The following is a 26,153-nucleotide window of genomic DNA, read 5'->3' on the forward strand; positions in this document are numbered from 1 at the left end:
CGGCATGCCGAACCCTGCCAAACGCACTTTAGTGACACTAGCTACAAACATAAGGTTCTATCGATTATTCATTGTATGAACTTCCATGTACGGCTCGGTATAGTGATTGTGTTCCGATTGCAGTGCACTGAGATAACTGTTTCACTTTTTTGTACAATAAAACAAAGCATTCAAATTTAAGATATGCTATCTCCGTTTGAGGAAGGTATGCTATTGATCACATGGAAAACTTCCTTAGTGGCTTTCGTGCCCTCTTCTGTGCCCCCTTCCGTGCCCTCTTCCGTGCCATAGTAACTGTATTGCCGCTCACAGTTTCAAGCATGAACAAGATAGGTTGGTAATAAGAGACACATACAGAATGGGAATTCTGTGATCTGCCTATTGCAGTCAAAATGCGTCTATTTAGTTTTTTTCACAAATACTTCAAGCAAGCCCCAAATAAAATGGCGAACAATTTGCTCGCCGGCAAGGGAAAAAATATTTCCTTCAAATTATCTGGGATCCCCTTTCTTCTAGCGTAGTCCTTTTATTCTCGGAACGTTTGCAAATCGGGACAATGGTGTAACAATGCACGCGTTCAGTGTTCACGCGAAGTACCACAGATACGTTTATATGCCATATGAATAATAAAGAACTCGTGTCATAGTCGTTAAGTTACTTTGTCTTCAAAAACATTGATGTGTCTGAACATTTTTTCGTGAAAGGAAATGTAAACTAATTTAATACTTATTGGACGTGGATAAACCATTCTATTACATAGACGTTCCTGAAGCTTCAGACTCATAGTACGGGCTTTATATGTTATTGTGTACCAAAAATATATTGAAAAAAACCCACCGTGAAACTGGAGCCGGCTTTGGAATGCATTATAAATATAAGAAAACTTGCTAATTTGAAAACCACCAAGTGATCAAGTTTGCCAATGATATCGAAATCAGCTACTACAAAGTTTGTTGCTCTGACTCAATTACTGCTTTCATTATTTGTTATACGTCAGTCCGGGCAGACATTGTGCGTGAGTGTTCATACTATATTTTTAGCGTATGTGTGAAACAGGCAGCTCAGCGATAAGACGGTTTTTCGAGGAAAAAACTCACATGCAGAAACGCTGGCAGGCAACTTCTCCCATTCGTTGTAGACAAGCCATAAATTATTAATGCTAAAGGTTTTTTCAGAATGTTGTTTTACCTCGTTAACATTATTCTTACTTTTATAGGCCTCCAACCACGTATTCTTAATTCAATGCCAACTTATACACAGGTAGCTTGCAAACTGCAATTTGCGCAGCAAAGATGCAAACTTGAGTTCTTTAGGAAAGGATATTATTTACTTTCTTCTTCATTTTATGGCAGATAAGATGCAGGGAGATGACAGAAGCACTTGTTAAATAAAACGGTGAATGCAGACAGCCGGTGTCATGTCGTTTCTTTTTTTTTCAGTCGGAGCTTTTGCAGCCAAGACCCACCCACGGATGCCTTCTGGCCATGTCGAAGCACTGTCTGATTCAGTTGGAGCAGCTAATCAGGCTGCTAAGCCCATCTGTCTTCGAACGCGAGTGATTTGGCACTTCCGCTGTGGGCCATAGTTCCGAGCGAGCAGCGCGACGAGGAAGAGAAGGGCGCGCACATACGTGCTAGCAGACTAAATGGAAGTCCTAGCTTCTTGTTTGACCAATCGACAGTTTTTGCTCCTGGCGACATTAACAGGCGAACCGTAGTGGGGTCACGACGAGCGCTGGGGTCACGGGAAAGACCGTTGAGGAGCATGGGGGTGTTTTTTGATCTCCTGGGGCGCCCGCGACGTGTAGAGCTGCCGCGCTTGGCTTCGTTGAACGGGGTGAAATTCTGAGTTCGATGCCCATACTTACTTGAAATCTATAAAAAAAAATATCGGGGGTGGTTTAGGGCCCCCCAATGTGCCACACATAGACACGCATATATATAGATATATATATATATATATATATATATATATATATATATATATATATATATATATATATATATATATATATGAGAAGGAAGGGGTTAACTAAGGGGCCCGATTTTTATTAGTCATATAAGTAGCCAACAAACACTGACAAGGACAACACAGGGGCAATTACCTGTGCTAAATAAATGAACGAAATAAACGATAAATTATGGGAAATTTAGGTGGATATATATATATATATATATATATATATATATATATATATATATATATATATATATATATATATGTATATCATCAGCCTGTCTATGCACACTACAGGGTAAAGGCCTCTCCCATACTACTTCAACTATCCTGGTCGTGTGCTAATTGTGGCCATGTTGTCCCTGCAACCTTCATAATCTTACCCGCCCACCTAACTTCCGGCCGCCGCCTGCTGCGCTTCTCTTCTCACTGAATCCAGTCCGTAACCCTTGAGGACTATCGGTTGTCTGCCCTGCTCATGCCCATTTCTCTCTCTTGATTTCAACTAAGATCTCATTAACTCGCGTTTGTTCCCTCACCCAATCTGCTCTCTTCTTATCCCCTTAACGTCACTCCCATCATTGTTTTTTCCATAGGTTGTTGCGCCGTCCTCAATTTAAGTTGAACCCTTTTCGTAAGCTGCCAGGTTTCTGCCCCGTAGGTTGTACTGGTAAGACAAAGCTCTTATACACTTTTCTCTTGAGGGATAATGGCAACCTGTTGTTCATGATCTGAGAATGCCTGTCAAACGCATCCCAGCCCTTCCTTATTCTTCTGATTATTTCAGTCTCATGATCTGGATCCGCGGTCACTACCTGTGCTAAGTAAATGTATTCCCTTACCACTTCCAGTGCCTCGCTAGTTATTGTAAACTGCTGTTCTCTTCTGAGAGAGTTAAACATTACTTGAGTTTTCTGGAGAATAATTTTTAGACCCACTCTTCTACTTTGCCTTTCCAGGTCACTGAGCATGCGTTACAATTGGTCCCCTGAGTTACTAAGCAAGGCAATATCACCTGCGAATCGGAAGTTACTATCGGAATTCGCCATCACCTCTTATCCCCATCTCTTCACAATCCAGGTCTTTTCATATATATATATATATATATATATATATATATATATATATATATGATGCATTATTATATAAAGTTTACTGCTGAATCTCTAGGCGGTCCACTTGGCCCTTGTGGTGGCCGAGCTCAATATGTCTGTATCTGCCGGTAATCTATCTGAAGAAACACAACAATGGCGATGAGCGGGAAGCTAGTTTCATAGTGTCTCAGTGGATTACCTAGAGGAAAATCTGGCTTACGTGCGCGGTGGTATGCATGGGAATGCCGGTATACTGTACATTCGGATTGGCATCGCTCTCAGAATGTCATGACACCTTGACGACGACACCATTGAGACAAGCACCATGAATTAAAACATTTTATGATGCTCTTACTTTAAGAAAGTGTTATTTGTGTCGCCATATCGACGTTTTAGACGAAGCATCTGAGAAACCAGCCAACACAAGCCTCGTAGGCACATATGCCGTGATTTCCATGACGGAACGGCAGCCCTTAGGCAAATCCAATAGACAGCGGCACCAGATTTGCCTCAAGGTCTTATAGCTAGAAACTGTATCACAATTTGATATAAAGTAACCATTCCGTCTAACGACTTCACGAGTGGTGTAATGATCATACCATCAGTCTGTGTGATGTTCACATCAAAGGAGGTCCTGTAAAACAGAAGTGATGAAAATTTAGACATACGATTCTTCTTTTGCACTCATCATATGACACAATTTTTATGGAGTTATCCTGTACATCAGCTGTAGTATACAGTCGGTTCACAAGCGATCTCACGTGCTCGGCCGTAAAACAAGGAATGTGCAATTACCGCAACAGACACAATTGCTTTTAAGAAATGTTTGACAATTACGCTAAGTAACAATAGTAAGTATATATGATTGACATGCTAATAAGCCTAGTAATTTCTCGTTGTGCTGTCGAGACAAGCGTGTCGGTCTTCCTTATTGCACGCAGCTGCCTCAGGCAACCTCACAAGGAAAATGACTAGGCTTGGATGGATGGTTGATCGTCAATCGCGCAAGAGGTCAGGACCAAAACGAGTAGCCAAACATTACGGTGGCCAAAGCACACTCTCGACACATGATAACTAGCGGAGCATCTATCCAGCATGGCTGCATCCGACATTTCCAATCAGACACCGAGATGTATTTTGCTGAGATGCGTTTCTACCGGATGTAGCAACTACGCTTCGTCAGATGAGTTTTCGGAAGCAAAAATACCGGTTGTTCAATGACCGCACTGAGAGGTGTTTAGATAATATGAAGTGCTGACTCCCTGCTCTGAATGAAGCGGAACTTCTTGCCACTTTTATGCCGATGTTGACTTTCCTCTTCTTCAAGAGATGTTGCAGATATTTCGACTTCCTTTCTCATGATATGACAGCAACAATCAGTCAACAGAAGAAATTACCAAACATCACACGATGTGCGCGAACAAGTATGATACAGTAACTACATTTTTTTTTACTGTACCATTTGTATAAACCGCCTAGAGGGATGCTCAGTACGATGGAATCAATGCGAAATGAAACAAAATAGCTGTTATGGAAGGCATTAAAAATACAAGTGCAATTCGTAACGTTGTGAATTTTGAGGGGATTGCCGGAGTATATTGTCTGCCTTTAACCTGGGAACTACAAAAGAAGTTTGACTGAACTCTTTTGGTGCAGTTTATTGTTAAATTCCTGCTTCGTGAAACAAAGTAACACAATTTATCTTTTCGATCACTGCGAAGGCTACAAAGGCGTGCATAAAGCTTCAGGTGCAGAGGGCACATAAAAGGCATAAATATGGTCGAACTTTTAAAAGAAATAACGGCGAATCTGTGGAATGTAGTTTGCCATATGTTAATCTAGGTATTCACGAATAATAAAGGTATTATTATGCTTAAATACCATTTGCACTGACTTATAAAAGAACTGTGTATAACAAAATAATTTAAAATATTTCTAAACGTGAAAGATGCATTTGGTGCACGAAACAATATATTTATTCGTCCACCAATATTGTTTTGCTCTGCAGAACCCTCGCATTAACCTTAGATACTCCTGTATAGCCAGGAGGTTGCATTGATATCGATGAAACGTCATTCACATATTGTGAAGGCTATGCGAATGACAAAGCCTTCTAAGCGAACTCTTCATGTAGCACCCTCAGGCGGCAGTGTGCGCTCAGAAGACATTTAACACCAGTTGTTCCTAACTAATGTACGTCCATACTAAATGGCGTTTTGCTTTTCAGAGGTAAGTGCGGGTTACTTCTGTCTCATTAGCAGCCCTTATACAAGGGTAGAAATGGTGCCCTCACAGTCTTATTTAAGTATTTCTATAAGCAGAGGTAAATGCGTCCGAATATCTGACCGTTGCAGAGCCATGTAGATTCATCGTAAGTACTATGAAATCCATAGCCGTTGGCTAGGAAAAAAATATCCTTCAGGCCCTCCATACAGCTGGTTAACCAGCAAAGCTGAAACGTGAGGTCCTGTTGTTTATCACTGACTTAACCCCGACGGTTCAATAAACAATGGCTTGAAAGGCTGCACCAGTTGGATGGACGGACAGATGAATCGGCTCGCAATATGCAGCTTCGCGGTAAAGATTGACTTTTTTGGAAGTTCTACAGAATTTTATTGTTTCGAGAAAGTCCGGCAGTGTCTGATAATGCAGCAGACCCAGTAGTAGAGGTGCGATGCACGCTTCGACATTGTGGGCATACCTCTTCTGTTCGTATATCTGTCTGACTCAGCTGAGCAGGTGCCACAAGCTAACACGTCTTGCTTGAATGGTGAGTGCAATTTTTCACATATATAAGGTGCAGCACTACAACTAGCACTTATTTTCTTATATAGATCGCCCGAATATGATGACCTCACTATCGCTCATTCATCCGTGGCACTTATTGCCGAATCTGTTTTTGTGAAACGCTGTCGGATCCTCGTCCCGATAAATGGTGGTCGCAGGCAGACCATTCTTTGTAAAGAATCAGGGAAATCTTGTTACGACAAACCGTGGTTAAGACAAATTCCTCGATATAACGAACAAAATGGGAACTTTTGTCTGGTTTTCTATACAACTAATAAAAAAATCCGCTTAAGTCAAACCGCCTCAGACGTGCTCTTCGGTTAGGGGGAAAATTCGAAGTAATCGAGCCCGCTTCCGGTCCTCGATACTGTGGTGCGTCTATATGACACGCTCATAGACAGGGCGCATCGAGGCACCCTACTGGAGGCCTGCGGCAGACATCCCTCGGGGACAGAGGTAAAAATAAGGGGAGAAACTCTACTGGCCAAAGCCGTTTCTCAGCGAGAGCATGTGACTTTGGGTCCACATGCGGGTCCTACAGGCACACAGCCAGAACCGCGCTACTGGTGTTGGTCGCCGACAACATGCCTGCTTGAACTCCTTAGTGAACTTTTTCCAGCAGCCCGCCGAGACGGAAGGTTTTTAAGGTCATCAGGTGAGATGACGTCGTTACAGAAGCGACAAACATCCATCATGCACTGGATAAAAGCAAGCAAGAGTACCACTTGAACTCAGTTTTCTATGTGCTTGCTTAGCACAAAGATGACTGTACGCCGTTGATTGATGGATTGATTGATCTATGGCGTTTAATGGCGAAACGTCCAGCTATGGACAATGAGTGCCATCACATATGGTAATGAGTTGTATATGTAAGGAAATAGTCAAATTAAGTTACAAATGCAGATGTGATATGTCAGTAAGGAGGCCTAAAAACTGGTCGCTGTAAACTACGGACAATATATAAGAAATAATACATTGACAATACCCTATAAAAAAAGAGGGCGTAAAAGTTTCGCTATAAATAGAAGAGGTATTATATTAGCATGCGTTCAAGCAGTTCTATCTTGAAATGACTCTTGAAATAAAGCAAGAGCTCCGAGGTACATGCTGTATGCAATCATGTCAGTGCAGCTATAGCCTCAAAGGCGAGGCCGTGCTACTCATGACTAGGCCAAATAATTTCTAACATGTTAACTTCATCTAGAAAGCTACAAACTGTTACGAGGTTAATAAGCGTTTCGTTACTAAGAAAAATTGCTGGGATAAGCGGCATACACTGAATTTTTAAACACTGGATGGGCATACGGAGAACTAACTGTAAGGCTGTCGCCACAACTCAGACATGAGGGATGCTCACTTCCACTCAGTAGGGAAGAGTGGGTGCCGACGGTACGACCTATTTTTAATCGAAAAAGAAGCAATTCCTGGTATCGTGCTGTTCTGTCCGACATCCAGTGCCCTAACTTGGATTGGATCAAGTGCAGTTTATTGGATACCTCGAAATCCCACCGTTTCTGCCAGTGCGTCTTCAGCTTGTGAGGTAAGCATCGTTTAATGCCCGTGGCTAAAATAGGTATGTTTGTGTCGGTGTCGCTAAAAGCTAATGAGGTAGCTACCTCGTAAGCGGCTTGATTGACTTTTATTCCACTGTGGCAAAACACAGAACAAAAGATTAGTACCTGTTTTTCCATATAAGCAGATCATTTTAATGCATGCAGTTCATTAAAACATTGTTTTTACGTTATTGTGAATTGACAAGGGCTTGAACTACACTCAGTCCGTAAAAACAGTGGCCCTAGTGTTTAACTGCAGAAATAATCGCGTATGCTATCGCCATAAAAATACTTGGATATGGATACAGTGGGCCGGATATTAAAACGATTGTCCTAGAACTGCGTAAACAACACCAGAAGACTTCGAAGCATCTGCATAATTTTCTTCACAGGAGCACTTCTCCTTCTGTTAAAGAGGCAAGTATATGTGTGCAAGTATGTGTGCCTCAGGCGCTCGTTTTGATATCTTTAAAAAAGAGATGTTACGTTAGATAATCGCCCTCTCCCAAGGCGGTGGAAGCCGATAAGGAGCCATTAGGAGATTCATTGAAAGAAGGACGCCTGTTTCTTCTGACAGTGCTTCCAAGTGCAGGGAGAGAGGAGGCCTTGTGGATGGGCAGTTATTGAATCGCCTGGTCCTGGAGAAGTCGTGAATAATTGAATGACAGGAATAATGTACAGGTGATTTTACCTTCAAGGGATACGAAAGCCTAAATATGTCCTTTGGTCCTAAATATGACCGCCTTTGCGCAGGACTAGTCTTGAAGGTGTCTGTAGCAAGGCGCATGCCTAAGTGATGAAGAGGATCTAGAATATTCCGAGCACTAAGTGTAGCAGAATCAGACTATGGCTCCGTAGACAAGGCGTGATAAGATTGGACTTCTGTGTAAGGTTTAAAGCACCGCCTGTCGCTTCCCCAGGTAATCCGTAACAAGAGCTTACGTAGGTTTATAGTCTTAAGGCATATTGCTTTAAGATGCTTTAAGTGCGGGATAAAAGTTTCAGTATAAAACGATACCTAGATATTAATGTTCACGGCTCACAGATAGCTCTCCTCTATTGAGATGTGTTATGGGGTCTGGCAGTATTCCTTTCTTGAGGGAGAACTGGACGGACGTACTTTTTCGAGGGTTTAGTTTAAAACCCTTCTGCTCTGCTGACTTAGACTATTTAGGCCAAGCTGTACTTGTCACTCTCTGGTACTTTAAATTAAACTATCGGGTTTTACGTGCCAAAACCACTTTCTGATTATGAGGCACGCCGTAGTGGGGGACTCCGGAAATTTCGACCACCTGGGGTTCTTTAACGTGCACCTAAATCTAAGTACACGGGTGTTTTCGCATTTCGCCCCCATCGAAATGCGGCCGCCGGGGCCGGGATTCGATCCCGCGACCTCGTGCTCAGCAGCCTAACACCATTGCCACTGAGCAACCACGGCGGGTCTCTGGTACTTTGATTACGTGAATTGTAACCTATCTGGATGTAATCTATAGTTACAGAATAACATATATTACACGTTATGCAATTGTGGGGCGAATTCATTTTGACAATAAAAAGAATGTAGCTCAACACACCACCCCGTGGAATACCAGATTCCTGCGTAAACGGATAAAACAGAATGTTACCAACTTTAAGACGGCACGTGCAATGGGAGAAGTAACTCGGAATCACATTCAATGTGTTGCCTTGGACTCCCATTACAAGCAGATCACAGAGGATTTGAAAGCGCCAAATTGTGTCGCGCACATTTCTATATTAAAAATTGTCAGAAGAAAAACTGCGTTTGTAAAAGAGCTTCAGGAATTTGTGCCTCAATGCGTATCAGATGGCGATAGGTAGATCGACCCCTGCCAAATCTCTGCTGGTATGATTCAAGAAGTTTGGTCGATTCTTGGAAATGTAACAGGCGGCGGTTTATTACTGTTTTGAAGACTTTCCAAACACAGCTTGTTAGTGCTATTAGCAGCGAGAATTAGGAGTGGCGCCCTCTCGCGAGTGACGTCACGGCCAGGACTCCGCTAGCTCCGGCTCGCTCGACTGCCGCGCACGCTCGTTCCCTTCGTGTATGCTTAGGGTATGGGTGGCTCGAGCCTTACGTATTGAAGGATACGTCGGCTTCTTTCAGCTGCCATGCCTTAATCACAGTTTGTTCTTCAAAAGCGCGTGAGTCGAGAAACTTTGCGGCTTGGATGTCGCAAGCTATGTAGCGTTAAATGAGTCTACTGGTTTTGGAATGCACATATGCGCCGTGTCTATCCGTAAATTTTGCGTAAAAATAATGTCTGCTAATTCAACACGCAAAGCTGTGTATGATGCCTGGCTAAACACTTAACATTCCTCTTAGTATTTAGTGATGAGAGACATTGCATTTTACATGGAAGAAAAATCTTGGTAATTGGCATCAGCATGTTATCCGATGTAAGAAACACACTGCCCAGCGAAGCTGGCATCATGATTCTTATTACTCTGGTGTGTTGTTCTATTCTAATATGGCCATTCATTAATGCGAAAAAAACTAGGCGCGCTATTCTTATGGAAACGTTTGCTGCTATTTTCATCCCCCCTCTGAAACAGGCCTCCAAAAAACGAATTGCTCATGGCTGCTAACACGGCGGCGCGTCCTGTAGAGTATTTACATAGTTAATTCACAAACACCATAGTAGCAATCAGCTGAGAGAAAAGTTTCTTTGTTAAGATCGAGAGCCAATCAATTGAAAATGATTAAATGTTGCATAGTGGCCCTCAGTAGCCTTTATCGACAATGTGGCACACCCCTGATCACGTAACGGTAGCAATCGACTGTAGGTATGGCGAGGCACGCTATGTTCGCGAAACCCATCAGTTCACTACAACTTCCAATTGAAACCATAAAGCATGTTTTACAGCGCCAACTGGAATGGCTAAAGTATTCTTGAGCTACTGCAGCGCAGCTTAGATTGCCTAGAAAAGGAAAGTTCAAGCACCTTCTGTCTCACCACGTCTGGATCCAGCGTTCTTGAATTATACAAACGGATAACTATTCGCTTCGTGGGTACACAAAAGAGTTTGCTCGAATAAAAACGCAAATATTCATAAAGAAAGCACCACAAGCCTTGCATGTATACTTTCACTTGATTTCTGACCCACCATCGGGGAATTTCGATATCTTCAATATGTCCCATAGTACTAATGATCGACGCTTCGACTTATTTTTGGCTGCAGCCATGCGGTCGAAGATGCATACTTCACTAAAAAATTGGGCCGAGCAGCCTGTGTAAGTTCGCCAGATTCGTCATGTATATTCCTCAAGCAAGAAGCACGAGTAAATTTCTCATGTGAGTTGAACGTGTATCACGGAAAAGGAAATATATATTCGTACATTCCTATTTGTATTGTATAAATAGCTCCAAAAGCATTCATTAACATTACTTCAAATTTACGCTGCTTAAAATAAACACGTGACGAACCACCTAATGTTGACAAGCAGTTAAAGAAGCAAGTGGTGCTTGTAGAACCTAACTCGAGTATTAGTTAAGTCCCCGTGTTACTGCCGAGCGTTTCTTTGAAGAAATGCAAAAATTCGATATTACACCATGAACTACTTGTCGTGAGCAAACCTGTTTTAGTGGATTAAAATCAAAGTAACTATTGTAGAAGACATATATAGCCAGCGTTTTTCACATACTTGTTGCACCACGGCAGGTATGGTATCAGAACTAGATTCCTGTGTGCTTTGTGTTTTGCGATTGTCCATCCGCGCATGAAAAAAATTGGAGGACGCTTAAGCTTCGCCTTCAAGAGTGGGACGCGACAGCGTTCCCGTCGACCCGCCAAGGGGTATAAGACATTGCGCTACGGCACAGCGATCACTTACGATGCGCCCCGCATCGGACTTAGCGCCGACCTATCACGCGGTGAGCGTCGAGCAACGCAGCGTTCGGCGCGGCAACGAAACGTGCGCCTAAGCGAACGGAACGAACCAAAGAACTCGGTGTCTCGGAGGGGAAACGATCTACGCCAGCCAAACGTCGCGATCGGCACGTGCAGAGAGATAGATAGTAATCTAAAGAAAGGACCGGGAGCACGGCGAAGCGTCGTCAGGGGAGAGGGAGTCCCGCGACGCGCCTGGCAGCGGTCCCAATGCGCGCGCGGCGCGCCTCCTGTCGGGGCAGCGCCGTACATTGAGAGGAGGGGGTCTTCTGTGTTCGCCGCAAGATGGCTCTGCGTGTGCGGAAAGCGCAGAAGAAATGCAGCGGAAACGCACTTCGCAACTCGTGTAATTGTGACTTCTGTACGTTACATGTTCATAATTACCGATATACACCGCAGTATAACTTTCCATGGCTCGTTTCGAAGGCAACACCGCATTCACTAGAGGCGCGTTTGCACCGCTTGGAAGCATCGAGCTCGTGGCTGAGTGGTAGCGTCTCCGTCTCACACTCCGGAGACCCTGGTTCGATTCCCACCGGGCCAATCTTGGAAGTTGCTTTTTATTTATGAAGCGCCTGCCGTGATTTATCGCTCACGGTCAACGCCGCCGACGCCGACACCGACACCGACGCCGACGACACCGGCTTTTCTGCGACACGAGCTCCTTAACGCTCTCGCGTTAAAACCCTCATTGGGCGGGTTTGCACTCCTTCGGCTGGCACTGTAGCGTTGCCTTGTAGAGCTGCATTGCTGTCCAAGAAATTAGCTCGTTGAATAAATGTTCGCGATGGAAGACGTCGTAAAAATATATTTGAGACGACCACCGTAAGTATACAAGCAGAGAGAACGAGGGCGAACAAACGAAAACAGCGTAGAAAGCGCCCGGACAACGCCCGAACTGTAGCAAACGACAGATGCAAGTCCTTGCTCTGACGTCACGCGAGCGGTGCTCGCAGCACCCCTGTAGTTCGTTCTCGGGGCTACTAGGCCGGTAACACGAAACAGACGATGTATCATTTCTGTGTTTCAAAATACGAATTATAATGACCTCTTTACCGGCCAAATGGATCTCATATCGAAGGATAAGGATAAGGAGGATTTTTGGTGTGTTTCGGCGAGTAGATGCTTACGCGTTTCATGTATTAAACGGCCGGCTTCTGGAGTATCTTTACTGCCAAGGTTTATAGATGTCTGTAGCTCAGCTAATTAGTATGGCTCATTATATACCTCGTATTCTTTTGCACTTTCACTCCAGCTTCTGTCCTTTTATTCTGGCTTTGATCGATCTAAATGTTTCAAGATTGTGCGGCGAGCTGAACAGATGTTGAAAATGTGCGCCCAGGAAGTTCCCTTGGTCTTTCAAGCTATCGGCCTTAGTGTTTACCAGTAGGAGTGTATTGTATCGCGCACTATTACCTTATTAACTCTGTTACAACATTGACTCACTCTGTATACGAGTTGATATCCGATAAAATCTTCTGAAAACTCTCTCTTCTGGCCTGTTGTCGCATTCTCCTGCCTAGGCATTTCACCTTCTTAAAATTGATGAGATTGTCCACAGTGGGAGAAGTGCCTAGCAACCTCCACGCTTTGTTTTGTTTCATACGAGCGTTCCTGCAATTGTCGTTTCACTACTGGACACGGCTTTTGCGTACCACACCCCTTTCTTCAGATGTGCAGTTTGAAGCGGCATCAATTGTTAAAGTAGTAAAATACTGCACAGCAGCATGAATTCCTAACGACGACATGTCAACCCACGAGACGCTACTAGTAAGCTTTCCAAATTTCTCCCAGTTGGCTGTATCAGCCTTCCCCCGAGGAGCCGGTGGTGAAGATTCATTTTCTTTGGATGTTCTCAGTAGTATCGTAATGTGGTCGCTATCGTAGGGATTTTGGTAATATAAGATCACGTAATATAGACGGAGAAATTATGCTAAGGTCAGTAGAAGAAGAGCTTCTACTTGCGAGACTGTAATATGTAGGTTCCTTCTTAATCAGGAGAAACGCACCAGAGGTGAAAAGAAACTGTTCAGCAAGACGACGTTGCGCATCTATACGAGAGTCATCCCACAGGTTGGTGGGTGCATTGAAATCGTTAAGAGATAAGGCTCTGGCAATTATTCGCTAGAGCACTTAAATTCATTTCTGTGTAAGGGATAATGGTAAGGTCTAGAAAGCGAGCAAGTGGAGATGAGTTTGATTAGGAGACCAACTCGAACTGCGACTGCTTAAAAGGGAGTTTGCAGCTGTGAATGTTGACTAGCTACACTTTTGTGAATTATAATGGCCACACCGCCTTACAAAGCGAAAGAATCATTGCTGTCTTTAGTAAACGTAACACGCTGTCGGAGAAAGCTTGTGTTCCGATTTTAAGTTTGTGTTAGTAGAGAAGTTTTTGTACGTCATCGAGGTTTCTCAAAAGGCCTCTGATGTTTCAGTGTCTAACTTGTGTATCCTTACTGAATGAAAATTGTTGCTGTGCGTAAAAAAAACGAAGTGATGCCTTAGATTACGGAGCCGTTTCGAGGCCCTGTAACGCGGGGTTTGTCATTTCTGGAGAGGTCGAGGGAGCCTCGCCGCGCCTTAGGCGCTTGGTCTGCCATCAAGATACGTGTAGTGTCCACTGCTTTTTGTGAGGCGCTGGGCATACGCACTTGCGAGGGAGAAGTTCGGCGGGAGAAACTCGACTCATAGGCTGGTGGGCGTAAAGGTCTCATCCTCCGAGACGATACCTTTACGGCCACCAGGCCGGAGCTGGATGACGCAGCCTTTCGATCTGAGCTGCACTGGTCTGCACCTTCGGCTGCGCGAGCAGGCGATGGTGAGGCATAATCAGCCTTGCATGCACCCACCAGGGCCACTGGTGGTCCTGCAGGTTCTCTACGCGTAGCACTGGCTGTCGCCAAGAGCTATTTTGTCGGCAACCTTAGAGTCACCAGGCCTGTGTGCTGAATGGATCGAGCAGCCTTAACTACATCCGCTCCGGGGGCAGAAGGCACAGGCGACAGCTCGCTCCACGCGGGCTGGGCGCTACGCGGCGGCCGCTGTGACGCGGCTCCCCGACGCACCGCGTCAGCATAAAGTGTACCATGGCAATGTGAGCACCTCTTACGGGACTCCATAAAATAAATATTTTCCTTGGCTTTAAGGCGCTTACGTAAATTTTTTCCGGTTTGGAGAGGAACGTGAGTAGGCTGCGTGGTCACCACTGCGGTCCACACAGTGAGGTGTGCGACCAAATTTGTCGGAGGGGTGGCCCTGGACTCCACACATCGCAAAGGTTATTTGGCCGCAACAGCCCTGCGAGCCGCGGCCGAATCTTTCACATTCGAAGCACTGTCAAGGGTTTCGGACATATAGTCGGACAGTTAACTTAATATATCCTGTTTGAGTGGTTTCAGGCAGAACGATAGATGCAGATTTTACACGAAGATGTTTGGTTGCGATTTCTTTGTTGCCCAGTCGATTGATGATACGCTTTACATCTGTGCCATTTTGATTTTTCCACTATTCCAGGAGTTCAGCTTCCCACGACTATAGGAGGTCTTTTTCCAATGCGACTCGCGTGAGCTATTCATTGATCGTGTTGCTGATACAGAAATCGGTTCGTTACCAAATATCACAGGATTGCCGAGTTTCTCGTGCTCATGTTTTAGGGGGATAATGAAGTAGGTCTCCGCTAGTAATTTTAATCACTTTATAACCTCACCGTGTGGGTTCAGTTCAACTATTTTACAACTGTGAGTTGGGAAACGAATCGTGCTTTATGGGGCTGTGGCCTAGTCAAGCTGTTCTGAAAAAGAGCTTTTTGTCACAGTCCGTCTTTCTGTATCATTGACAGAATGAAAATAAAGATGGATTCATTGGATGTGGCCGGTTTTCAGTGTTCTCACTGTGTACGATGTGGAATTTAGGAAGGGTGCTTACAGAAACATGCATTAATTTCAACGCTGCGTCCCCTCTTTGGAGGGGGATGATCAAGTATGTGGGGAAATTTTGGTTGTCCCACAGAAGTTCCGTTTGCTTTCGGGAGCAATGGCAGCCATGCACCATGGAGCCCGACTGAGGGTCTTTGCAACGCTTAAAGCGTAATGCTGCAGGCGCCGACCGTACGTACATTGCCATTATAACATAATATATATACCCAAGGGAGGGCACATACACACGCTTACCCCAAGTCGCCTAGGAATATTAGGAAGTGATGGACGAGAAGATGTGATAGGAGAGTAAAAGAAATCAAATAGGATAGAAAAATACTGAAGACGGTGACATGAAAAGGCGACTGCCGACTTCCTCCAGATGGGTACAATCTGGTGGTGCCGTCTATGTCAAGCAGAGATGGAAGAGGTGTGCTACCTTCACCGCAGAGCCTTAAAGGTCCTCACACCCACCGTCGGCTCAAGCCCCGGGATCCCCTTTTTTCCAGACACCGCTATGCCGCGCACGGCTAAACGCGGGAGGCGCCAGGCCTGACGTGATACGTGGGGTTACAATACCCAAAACACTTGCTGACGCAGACTCCCCGGTGAGGAATGTACGCATTTGAAACAATTATTTCGCCATGACGTAACGCTCGACAGCGAAATGTAGGGGAGAGCAATACAAATTTATGAGCAGCCAAATAGCAAATACACTGTCACGATACCAGCATTTATTCACATCTACTTACGAGGACTAGCATCCGCTTTTTCTATGCAGCTAGTGCTTTGACTATCGTGCAACTGCTCTGATTATTGATGGTTGAAGACTGGCGACGAAAGTGTTTGTTTTTTAAGGGAAAATTTTCCTCTGCCACTACCGTTTTCCTTCTGTCTTGTTCAACCGTCGATCGGTTTCTTCCTGAATAATTTGGGCAATTCTGAAGACTGATCAGACGAAGCAGGGCCATTCAAATGGTGTTCTGGTTGATCGAGGAATTAGCATAAGCATTGTGGTGACTTACTGGGCCGATCTTAACACCTGTGCGCATTAGGTATCGCTGAAATGGTTATTGTTTGGAAAGCGGGGTCCATCTTGAAGGTAGCAGAATCCTGCCAATAGTGGCAATGCAGGTGCTTTAGAAACCCTCATGATTAGCATGTCGACAGCTTCTAGGTATGATATTATGCGAAGCATATTACTAGGGCTCAACCCAGCTCCTCAGGCGCGGCGGTGTCGCCTACAATACCAAGTGACACCGTGACGTCACGACAGAGGAGAAACGGGGCTCCAACTCGCGCCGTCGCTCGCGGCGTCGCGGCGGTATATAAGCAGCTGCGCTTGCCTCTGCTAGACACTCACGAGGTGAGATGCCTCCTGGAGACAGAGCTGCTCGTTGGAATGAGAAGCGAAGGTTCCGGCGTGCTACAGAGACTGTTTCTAGGTGGCTTTGCTATGGCGCAGCGACTACGCGCCCCGCATCGGACGCGGTGAGCGTGGAGCAACGCAGCGTTCGGCGCGACAACGAAATGTGCGCCTGAGCAAGCGCCGCACGCCTGAGCCGACGCCGACGACACCGGCTTTTCTGTGACACGAGCTCCCTAACGCTGTCGCGTTAAAATAAAGGCTAGTATGCTTCGCATCCTGGGCTTAACCTTAGCTAAGCCACATCCATTTTTTAGCGTCTGCTGCCAAACAAGAAGAAAACAGAAAAATTCAGCGACGATTACCATACTCCCTAATGCGAAACTTGAACGCAGCGCCATACGTCTTTCCATTTCGTGATATACTTGCTGCCGTGGGCAATCTGTCTCCTGCAGCACATTGAATCATTCGGGAGAGAGCGAAAGGAAGGGCGTGAGTGACGCCTGGACTCGACTGACCGCAGCTAGCACAGACAGACCTGCGCTCATGCAGCGCTTTCTTTACATTTATGGTACCGGTGGTGGAGTCGTTGGCGAAAAGACGACGTGCGTGAGTCTGGCGCCATTTCGTAGCGATTCTCGCCACCGAGCCCGTCTTGGGCGTCACTGCAGTTGTATCCTCACGCGGTATCATGCCCTCATCCTCAATTTTTCTCCTCGCGCTCTCTTCGCTATCTCCGTATTTCATCTCTCGCTGCGCACCACGTTCGCTCTATCATCCTTCGCTCGGCTCGTTCGCTCCCTTACGAGGGACGCCGATGCTGACGTGCGCCGCTGGAAATGGCGCGTAAGAGCTGCCCTCGGAAAAGTATGATGGAAATCTGCAAGGCAAAAGGCAAAGCTTCGCTGCTTGAGTACAGCTAAAGGTATGCGAGATTTCGTGGCTCTTATGGTGTAGTTTTTCATTATTCACGTGTTCACGAGACGTGCTGAAGCACTAACCATTCATGAATATGCTTAGATTTGTTTAATGTCATCCATTTGAAACAATTTGAAAATACTCGCACAACATAAACCTCTATATGTTGGAACTCCTGTTTTAATTTTCTTGTTGTATTAGAAGTCGTGAATGCCGTTTTGGGCAGAAACAGTTTTTGGTGTTGACTGCCGGTATTGTAAAGGTCACGCACATGCAACATTTGCGTACGGGCAAACTTGCAGGTTTTCTCATTTGAGGCCCTCCTTGAGGGCCACATTTAAGGAGTGCAAAAATTACCAACTAAAAAACTTCGCTTATAAGACTGATGGTTTCTATGCGTTCACGTTCTCAACATATGCCTATTGAATATCTTTCATCAAAGTTTTATCAAAGTACCATCAACATCTTTCATGAAATTAAACAAAAGTCACGCCTTAACCTTAGTGTTACGGTCTTCACAGATTGCCGCTGACCTCCCTATTGATGGGCTAATGCTAAATTACAAAAGTAAACCAGTATCTGAGTAGCACTTTAGCAGTAGTAATTGGCTTTTTGTCCTATCATTACATTTTCTTCTACACCACCATCTGCCTACATCAGAAGTTTAAAAAATACTCACCCTACAAAAAAATAAAATATATAGTTAGTTTCATTAATTCCTGTGGAATTTGCATATTTTAAAAGGTTCTCAAGTGTGGCTGTCCCATTTAGTTGAAGTCCAAAGGTAGCACTAGTACTATTTACGCATATATTCTGTCCCTGAAAAAAAAAATCACGGGAAGCGTTTTATTTGCTACATACAAAGTCTTTTTGCTGCGCAAGAATTATCCAAGTTTAATAAATTGGTAATATATGTTCTACTTCTTTCCACTATTTGACAGGATGACATTCTTTTATCTGACCAGGATTAATGAGTGTATTAAGCAATACCCTTTTAAACAGTCATATCAAGAGGGTAATGTACACATTTGGGTTCGGCGCGATAACGCGTTCTCCAACGCATCCTCCACCTAACCAAAAGTCATTGCTTGCATCACATGTACTATGGCATGGCGGTTAAAGAAATTTGTGAATATTTTTATTAACTATATGCACACTCCAGGCCGATTTCGGACGACGCCATCACCGTGACGTTTCATATTGTTGCACGAAGAAAGCAGGCACACGAGTGTAAAATAATGTATATTTACAACAGGTGTATACGGCGTTCAGGCACCTGTCAAACTTCGTCTTCCTCTAGTCCAGTTCAACTTCTTTTTTCCCTTCACCGTAGCATCAACCTCCCGGCGGGGTCAGCTCCCTCCCGGTGCACGTTATAGAGCCTCATTTAAGGGGGGACACAGGGCTTGAGCCTGGTGACGTAAACAACATCGCTGGTGAAGTTGAGAGGCACTGAAGGCTGATCGATTGGGGCGATCTCGTATGTCATGTGGAAAAGTTGGCGTAAGGTCTGGTACGCACCAGAATAACGGGAAAGTAGTTTTTCCGACAAGCCGATGCGACGTGAAGGCGTCCAGGGAAGGACAAGGGAGCCAGGTGAAAAATGGTGGCGTTGGTGCCGACGGCCGTAGCGTCGCTTTTGAGAAGCTTGAGAGACTGTGAGGCAATTACGGGTGACATTTCGGGCCTGGGCGGCCAAGTCAATAGCATCGCGAGCGTAAACAGTGCTGGGTGATTGTACTGCGGAAGGTAGCAATGTATCGAAGGGCAAGGTGGGGTAGCGGCCACACAAAAGGTCAAATGGCGAAAATCCTCCAGTGTCGTCACGGGATGAGATGTATGGGAAAGTGATGTATGGTAAAGCGACGTCCCTGTCGCGGTGATCGTCGGAAACGTACACGGCCAGCATTTCAGTTAGTGTGCGGTTTAGTCGCTCGGTGATGCCGTTCGTTTCAGGGTGGTAGGCGGCAGCAAGCTGGTGTTCTGTAGAACAGGAGCGTAGCAGATCATCGACAACCTTCGATAGATAGTAGCGGGCGCGATCCGTCAGCAACTGGCAAGGGGTGCCGTGATGCAGGACGACGTAGTATAGTGAAAAGTCGGCGAAATCTGTAGCGCAGCTGGTTGCCAGCGTTCGTGCGATGGCATAACTCGTGGCGTAATCGGTTTCTACAGCAATCCATTTGTTTCCTTTGATGGAAATTGGAAAAGGGCCAAGTAGGTCGAGGCCCACACGGAACAAGGGCTCGGTAGGGATATCAATTGCTTGAAGCAAACCAGCGGGAGGCATAACAGGCGTCTTCCGGCACTGACACAGGTCGCAACAAGCGACATAACGGTGCACAGAGCCGTAAATGCCGGGCCAGAAGAAGCGGCGCCCCAGGCAATTGTAAGCACGAGTGGTGCCCAGATGTCCAGCAGTAATAGTGTTGTGAAGTTGCTGGAGCACGGCCAGTCGAAGGTGCTTAGGAACGAATAGGAGGAGTTCCGGGCCGCCAGAACGAACCCAATCACGGTATAAAGTTCCATCGCGCAAGGTGAACATCCGGAGGCACGGGCCATTGGGCGAGGAGCTTAGGTGCTCCATAAGTGCTCGAAGAACAGGGTCTTTGCGTTGCTCATCGCCAATATGGAGGAAACCGGAGAGGGATAAAGCACTGATATCCGAGTCAGCATCGGTACCGTCCAGTTGATGCTCCGGATTTCGGGGCAGGCAGTCAGCGTCTTTATGCAGGCGCCCTGACTTATACATAATAGAAAATGTATATTCTTGTAGATGCAATGCCCAACGTGCAAGTCGTCCAGTTCGGTCCTTCAAAGAGGATAGCCAGCATAGGGCGTGATGATCCGTTACGACGCAGAATCTCCAACCGAGAAGGTTTGGTCGAAATTTCGCGACCACCCATACGAGCGCGAGACATTCTCTCCCAGTAATGGAGTAATTTCGCTCGGGCGTGGAAAGAAGGCGGCTGGCGTAAGCGATGACACGGTCTTGGTCCTGTTAATGCTGAGCGAGGACAGTGCCGATGCCATGACCACTGGCGTCACTTCGTACTTGAGTGGGCGCAGAGGGTCAAAGTGTGACAGAATTGTGGAAGTTGTAAGCCGCTCAATCAGGGTAGACAAGGCTTTTTCCTGTAGTAGTCCCCAAGAGAAATAGACGTCTTTGTGAAGAAGGTCAGTGAGAGGGGGAGCGATCTCGGCAAAGTTTTTCACAAATCACCGGAAATACGAGCATAAGCCGAGGAAACTACGGACATCCTTTGTTGAACAAGGTACAGGAAAATTTGACATGGCGCAATCTTTCTGTAATCAGCTTGGATGCCGGCTTCATTTACGAGATTGCCGAGCATGTTAACTTCACGGTGACCGAAATGGCACTTGGAGGAGTTTAGCTGAAGGCCAGCCCTGCGAAACACGGAGAGTATGGTTTTGAGGCACCGCAGGGGGCTCTCAAAGTTCGGCGAAAACGCAATCACATCGTCGAGGTAACAAAGGCATGTAGACAACTTCAAGCCGCGCAAGAGTCCATAATGTACCTGAATTTAGCTGGCGCATTGCATAATCCATAGGGCATGACTTCAAAATGGTACAGGCCGTCCGGTGTGACGAAGGCGGTTTTGTCGTGGTCCATCTCATCGACGCTAATCTGCCAATAGCTGGAGCAGAAGTCAATTGATGAAAAGTATTGGGATCCGTGAGGGCGGTGAAGCGCGTCATCAATGCGAGGCCGGGGATGAACATCGTTCTTTGTTATCCTGTTGAGGTGACAGTAGTCAATGCAGAAGCACCACGAGCTGTATTTTTTCTATACTAAGACAACCGGTGATGCCGACGGGCTACTGGAAAGTTCAATGATGTCCTTGTTCTTCGTCCTGTCTACCTCTTTCTTTATGATAACCCTTTCTTTTGCGGAGACACAGTATGGCCACCTATGAATGGGGCTGGCGTCACCGGTGTTGATGCGATGCCTGACAACAAATATCTGGCCAAGTGGAAGGTCGTCCAAATCAAAGATATCCCTATAAGATGACAGGAGCTGACGAAGAGCTGTTTGCTCGGAAGGAAGGTCAGGGGCGATCATCTTAGAAACATCGTCCGCCGGCGTCGAGTAGGAAGGAGTGGATCACAAAGGTGCGTTCGTACTGAGGGAGGATTCAGAGGTCAAAGAAGAAATCTCAAATAATTTCAAAGGAATAATATGCGCTATGGCGACACCATGTGGCAGCACATACGATGAAAATCCAAAATTGAATATGGGCACGCGAGCGCAGTTTTCGCGAATCTGGTAGGGCAATATTGCGCGACAAAAGTACGCCGGTAAGTGGCGACACGACGTACTCGCCATCACGTACGCGAGTACAGGGCGCCAGGACGACATTTGTCGCCGCCTTTGGAGACAGCCTTGTAAACTCAGCACAACAAAAGCGGTGTGAAGCACAAGTGGTTGCGTTGGCAGGAAGCGGCAGATCAAACTGTGCAACACCTGCGGAGCAGTCAGTTTGGGCAGAGTGTTTCAATAGGAAGTCGAGGCCGAGAATTAGGCTGTCCGGACAGTGCTCAAGGACGATAAATGAAACAAGGGCATAATGGCCCCCAATGGTCCCTTGTGCTGTGCACATTCCAAGAACAGGTGAAGTACTCCCATCGGTGACTCGCACAGTGCATGGTACGGTGGGCGTCAGAACCTTTTTGAGCCTTCGGCGGAGACCAGCGCTCATAACTATAAGCTGCGCTCCTGTGTGAGCGAGAAATGTAACAGGAACGCCATCAACTTCAATGTCCAGTAGGTTTCCACGAGTAGGCAGGTTCAACTGAATATTTGTGCGCAGGGTCGGAGTTGCAGCTCTACCTCCAGGAGCTGCACCGCCTAGTTTTCTGGAGTGAAGAGACCGGTTGCAGATGGGAACGAAGAGCGGTGAACGAGAGGCGAATGGGACCTACGTCCTTGCGGAGACGGGGAGCGACTGGATCTTGGTGGAGCACTGTCGGCGTTGATGTTCCTAGTCGGCGCATAGGGCGATAAAGTACGGTTGTCTGGTAGTTGGGGGTAGTGAGTCGGAGATGACCACCGAGGAGGTGACGACCAGTGGTTGCTGCAATGACAGGCGATGTGCCCAATACCGGAACAATTAAAACAGATGGGTTTATCATCCGCTGTGCGCCAGTCAGCTGAGTTGCGACGGAGTGGCGGAAAGCTTTGCGTCTGAGAGCGAGCAGACGGTGTAATCTGGTAGGTGTGTGCATGGCGGACAGAGCAGAGAGATGGAATGCCCAAACTTGCTATTTCCTCCCGAACGACCGCTTTTATAAGGGAGATAGTGAGCACGCTTTCGCGACAGTCGGAACGAACTGGAGCCGGAGCCACGGCCTCAATTTCACGGCGAGCGATGCGCGTTATATGTTCCCGTCCTGTCGGCTGAACGAAAGGCAGCGGGTCTTCGCAAGCAGATGTCGCGGTGGTATTGGACAATCTGTCGAAAGTATGAGCGACGCGGTGGCCCTTCGCTTGTTCGAAGCGCCGGCAATCTTTTATAATTGCATCCATAGTAGCACAATCCTTACTCATCAGGAAATTGAAGGCATCGTCTGCAATACATATTGTATTTGACCAATCTTGTCCGCCTCGGTCATTTTGTTATCAGCCTTGCGACAGGGAGCCAGCACATTCTGTAAGTACACGATATAGGATTTTGTGGATGTCTGAGCACGGCACGCAAGTTCTTTTTTGCTGCCAGCTCACGTCCGACAGGTCTGCCAAACAGGTCTTGCATTTTATCTTTGCAGACATCCCAGCTCGTGAGGTAAGCTTCGTGTATATCGCACTATTGCTTCGCAGTTCCTCTCAGTTAAAATATCAGGTTTGCTAGTATCATTCTTGAATCCCATGTGTTGTTGTCATACACTCGCTAGTACATTGTAAGCCACTCCTGGACGTCGGCGTTGTCCATGCCACAAAATGTCCCCGCGTTCCGCGGATGAGTAAGAATGACCGTTGGCACCGGCTGCTGAGGTGTTGTCACTGTGTCGGTTGATTTGCCATTGTGGCGGTCGGTAGATGACTTCCGCTGCGAAGTTCCGTGATTGAACCCGCGCCTTCCACCAAAATGTTTCAGTAAGAAAGAAGGCCCACGAGTGTAAAATAATGTATATTTACATCTGGTGTATATGGCGTTCAGTCAACCGCCAGACTTCATCTTCCTCTAGTCCAATACAACTTATTTTTCCCTTCACCGTAGCAATATATAGTCCAAGGGCGATTACACAGTCGCATTGAGCTCTATGCTGCATATGTGAGTGAAGGCGTTCCATGGGAGCCGACAATCCCGGCTGACTCGCCTATGCGAAAGGGAGGAGAAGAGCAAGCGCACCATCTTTCGTTGCGCGACGCACCCAACGTTCCTAGGCACCTGGGGCAGGGGAGGGACGGCGGCGGCTTTGTACACCGTTTGCAAGTGCGTACGTGCCGGCTGCGCGCGATCGCTCGGCCGTATTTTGAGAGCTATCTGCGTTGGCGACTGAGCCTAGCTGCTTCGACGGGTCGCACATTTTTGCGTGTTGTGCATTCTCGGCGCTGGGTTTGCGTTGAAGCGATACACAGCATGAATCTCACTTCGCTCGCTGCTGCTGCCGCGCTTGCTCACGCCAGCGTTTCGACAGTGATTGTTTGCGGTCATCGAGTGTAACTTGTCCATGTTTTTTCTGCGCGTTGACACCATGCTTGTTAATTTAGCTAGCAATCGAATGTTTACATAATGATACGGCCGATGAAAAGGTTATCATCACCTCGTATTGCTTGTCTGACAGACAGACAGACAGACAGACAGACAGACAGACAGACAGACAGACAGACAGACAGACAGACAGACAGACAGACAGACAGACAGACAGACAGACAGACAGACAGACAGACAGACAGACAGACAGACAGACAGACAGACAGACAGACAGACAGACAGACAGACAGACAGACAGACAGACAGACAGACAGACAGACAGACAGACAGACAGACAGACAGACAGACAGACAGACAGACAGACAGACAGACAGACAGACAGACAGACAGACAGACAGACAGACAGACAGACAGACAGACAGACAGACAGACAGACAGACAGACAGACAGACAGACAGACAGACAGACAGACAGACAGACAGACAGACAGACAGACAGACAGACAGACAGACAGACAGACAGACAGACAGACAGACAGACAGACAGACAGACAGACAGACAGACAGACAGACAGACAGACAGACAGACAGACAGACAGACAGACAGACAGACAGACAGACAGACAGACAGACAGACAGACAGACAGACAGACAGACAGACAGACAGACAGACAGACAGACAGACAGACAGACAGACAGACAGACAGACAGACAGACAGACAGACAGACAGACAGACAGACAGACAGACAGACAGACAGACAGACAGACAGACAGACAGACAGACAGACAGACAGACAGACAGACAGACAGACAGACAGACAGACAGACAGACAGACAGACAGACAGACAGACAGACAGACAGACAGACAGACAGACAGACAGACAGACAGACAGACAGACAGACAGACAGACAGACAGACAGACAGACAGACAGACAGACAGACAGACAGACAGACAGACAGACAGACAGACAGACAGACAGACAGACAGACAGACAGACAGACAGACAGACAGACAGACAGACAGACAGACAGACAGACAGACAGACAGACAGACAGACAGACAGACAGACAGACAGACAGACAGACAGACAGACAGACAGACGCTGGCAGTCTCATGACCAAGATTGACCCCTTTTAATGTTCCATCATAAAAATCAGCCAGAATTCCGTCAAAAAAACAGCCAGAATGATCACATGACTTGTGTGAGAACTGGCGAAAGGAACCGAAAGCATATCGCTTATTTCAGTGTGGGTCTGTGGCACAGGCGCACACAGTACGTGTCAGGATGACGTCACATGGCTGACTGCTACTTCGCTGTCGTCATCGATGCTTCGCGTTTTTGGCGAAACTGCGACTTTTCGTTGCAACTGTATCATACGGGTGGTTCTAAATTACTGAATTCTATGCTCTTACACAAGTGATGGAAGGTGTTTGAGTGGCAATATGCTTCCTCAAAAAATCCAAAAATGGACTGTTCTAATTGCTGGTGCGGGAACTCCGATTAGTTGGAAAGCGTCTTTCTGCCACGACGATTCCAAACATAACCTGTTTCCCTTGTGTGTGCTTTAGAAATACCTAACGAATGGTGATATGCCACATGGGCAAGACGTAATATTCAGAATTACGAAATGCGTATACACTGTTTCAACCTTGCGTACTTGTTGTTGGAAAGAACCCATAAACATTGTTCTCTCAATACATGGTGGGCCTTTCTCATAAGAAAACAAGGATGACTCTATTCATCTCAAGCACGTGGGGCAGATCAATCGATCCTACTGTACTGCACCGAAGTACATTCATGTATCCAAAACGCAAAAATAATTTTACTCTGCATCAACTATACAACACCTTAGTGTCAAAAATAGCTTCGAAGAAGTATTGAAAATATATAAAATTTCCGTCGTAGGACTCTAAAGCTAGACAGTAAGGAATGTAACAGCGACACAAAACGAGAAGAGGGTAGCAGTACAACA

General features: G+C 46.3%; 1 protein-coding gene and 1 long non-coding RNA gene across 2 annotated transcripts in view; one reads left to right on the top strand and one right to left on the bottom strand.

The window, feature by feature from the left end:
- Window positions 1–1,473, top strand: part of LOC135911846 (uncharacterized) — a 128,641-nt gene extending 127,168 nt beyond the window's left edge. The window contains exon 3 of the long non-coding RNA XR_011509048.1: window positions 1,440–1,473. This is a non-coding gene — a long non-coding RNA (uncharacterized lncRNA). The remainder of the gene's footprint in view (window positions 1–1,439) is intronic.
- LOC135911868 (uncharacterized) overlaps window positions 1–26,153 on the bottom strand; it is a 63,574-nt gene that overhangs the window by 5,199 nt on the left and 32,222 nt on the right. Inside the window, exons 4-5 of the mRNA XM_070527388.1 lie at window positions 18,180–18,319; window positions 3,650–3,684 (exon numbers count right to left, since the gene is read on the bottom strand). Coding sequence (XP_070383489.1) covers window positions 3,650–3,684; window positions 18,180–18,319 — 175 coding nt within the window. The remainder of the gene's footprint in view (window positions 1–3,649; window positions 3,685–18,179; window positions 18,320–26,153) is intronic.

The sequence above is a fragment of the Dermacentor albipictus genome, chromosome 10 (genome assembly GCF_038994185.2).
Source record: "Dermacentor albipictus isolate Rhodes 1998 colony chromosome 10, USDA_Dalb.pri_finalv2, whole genome shotgun sequence".
NCBI classification, from domain to species: domain Eukaryota; kingdom Metazoa; phylum Arthropoda; class Arachnida; order Ixodida; family Ixodidae; genus Dermacentor; species Dermacentor albipictus.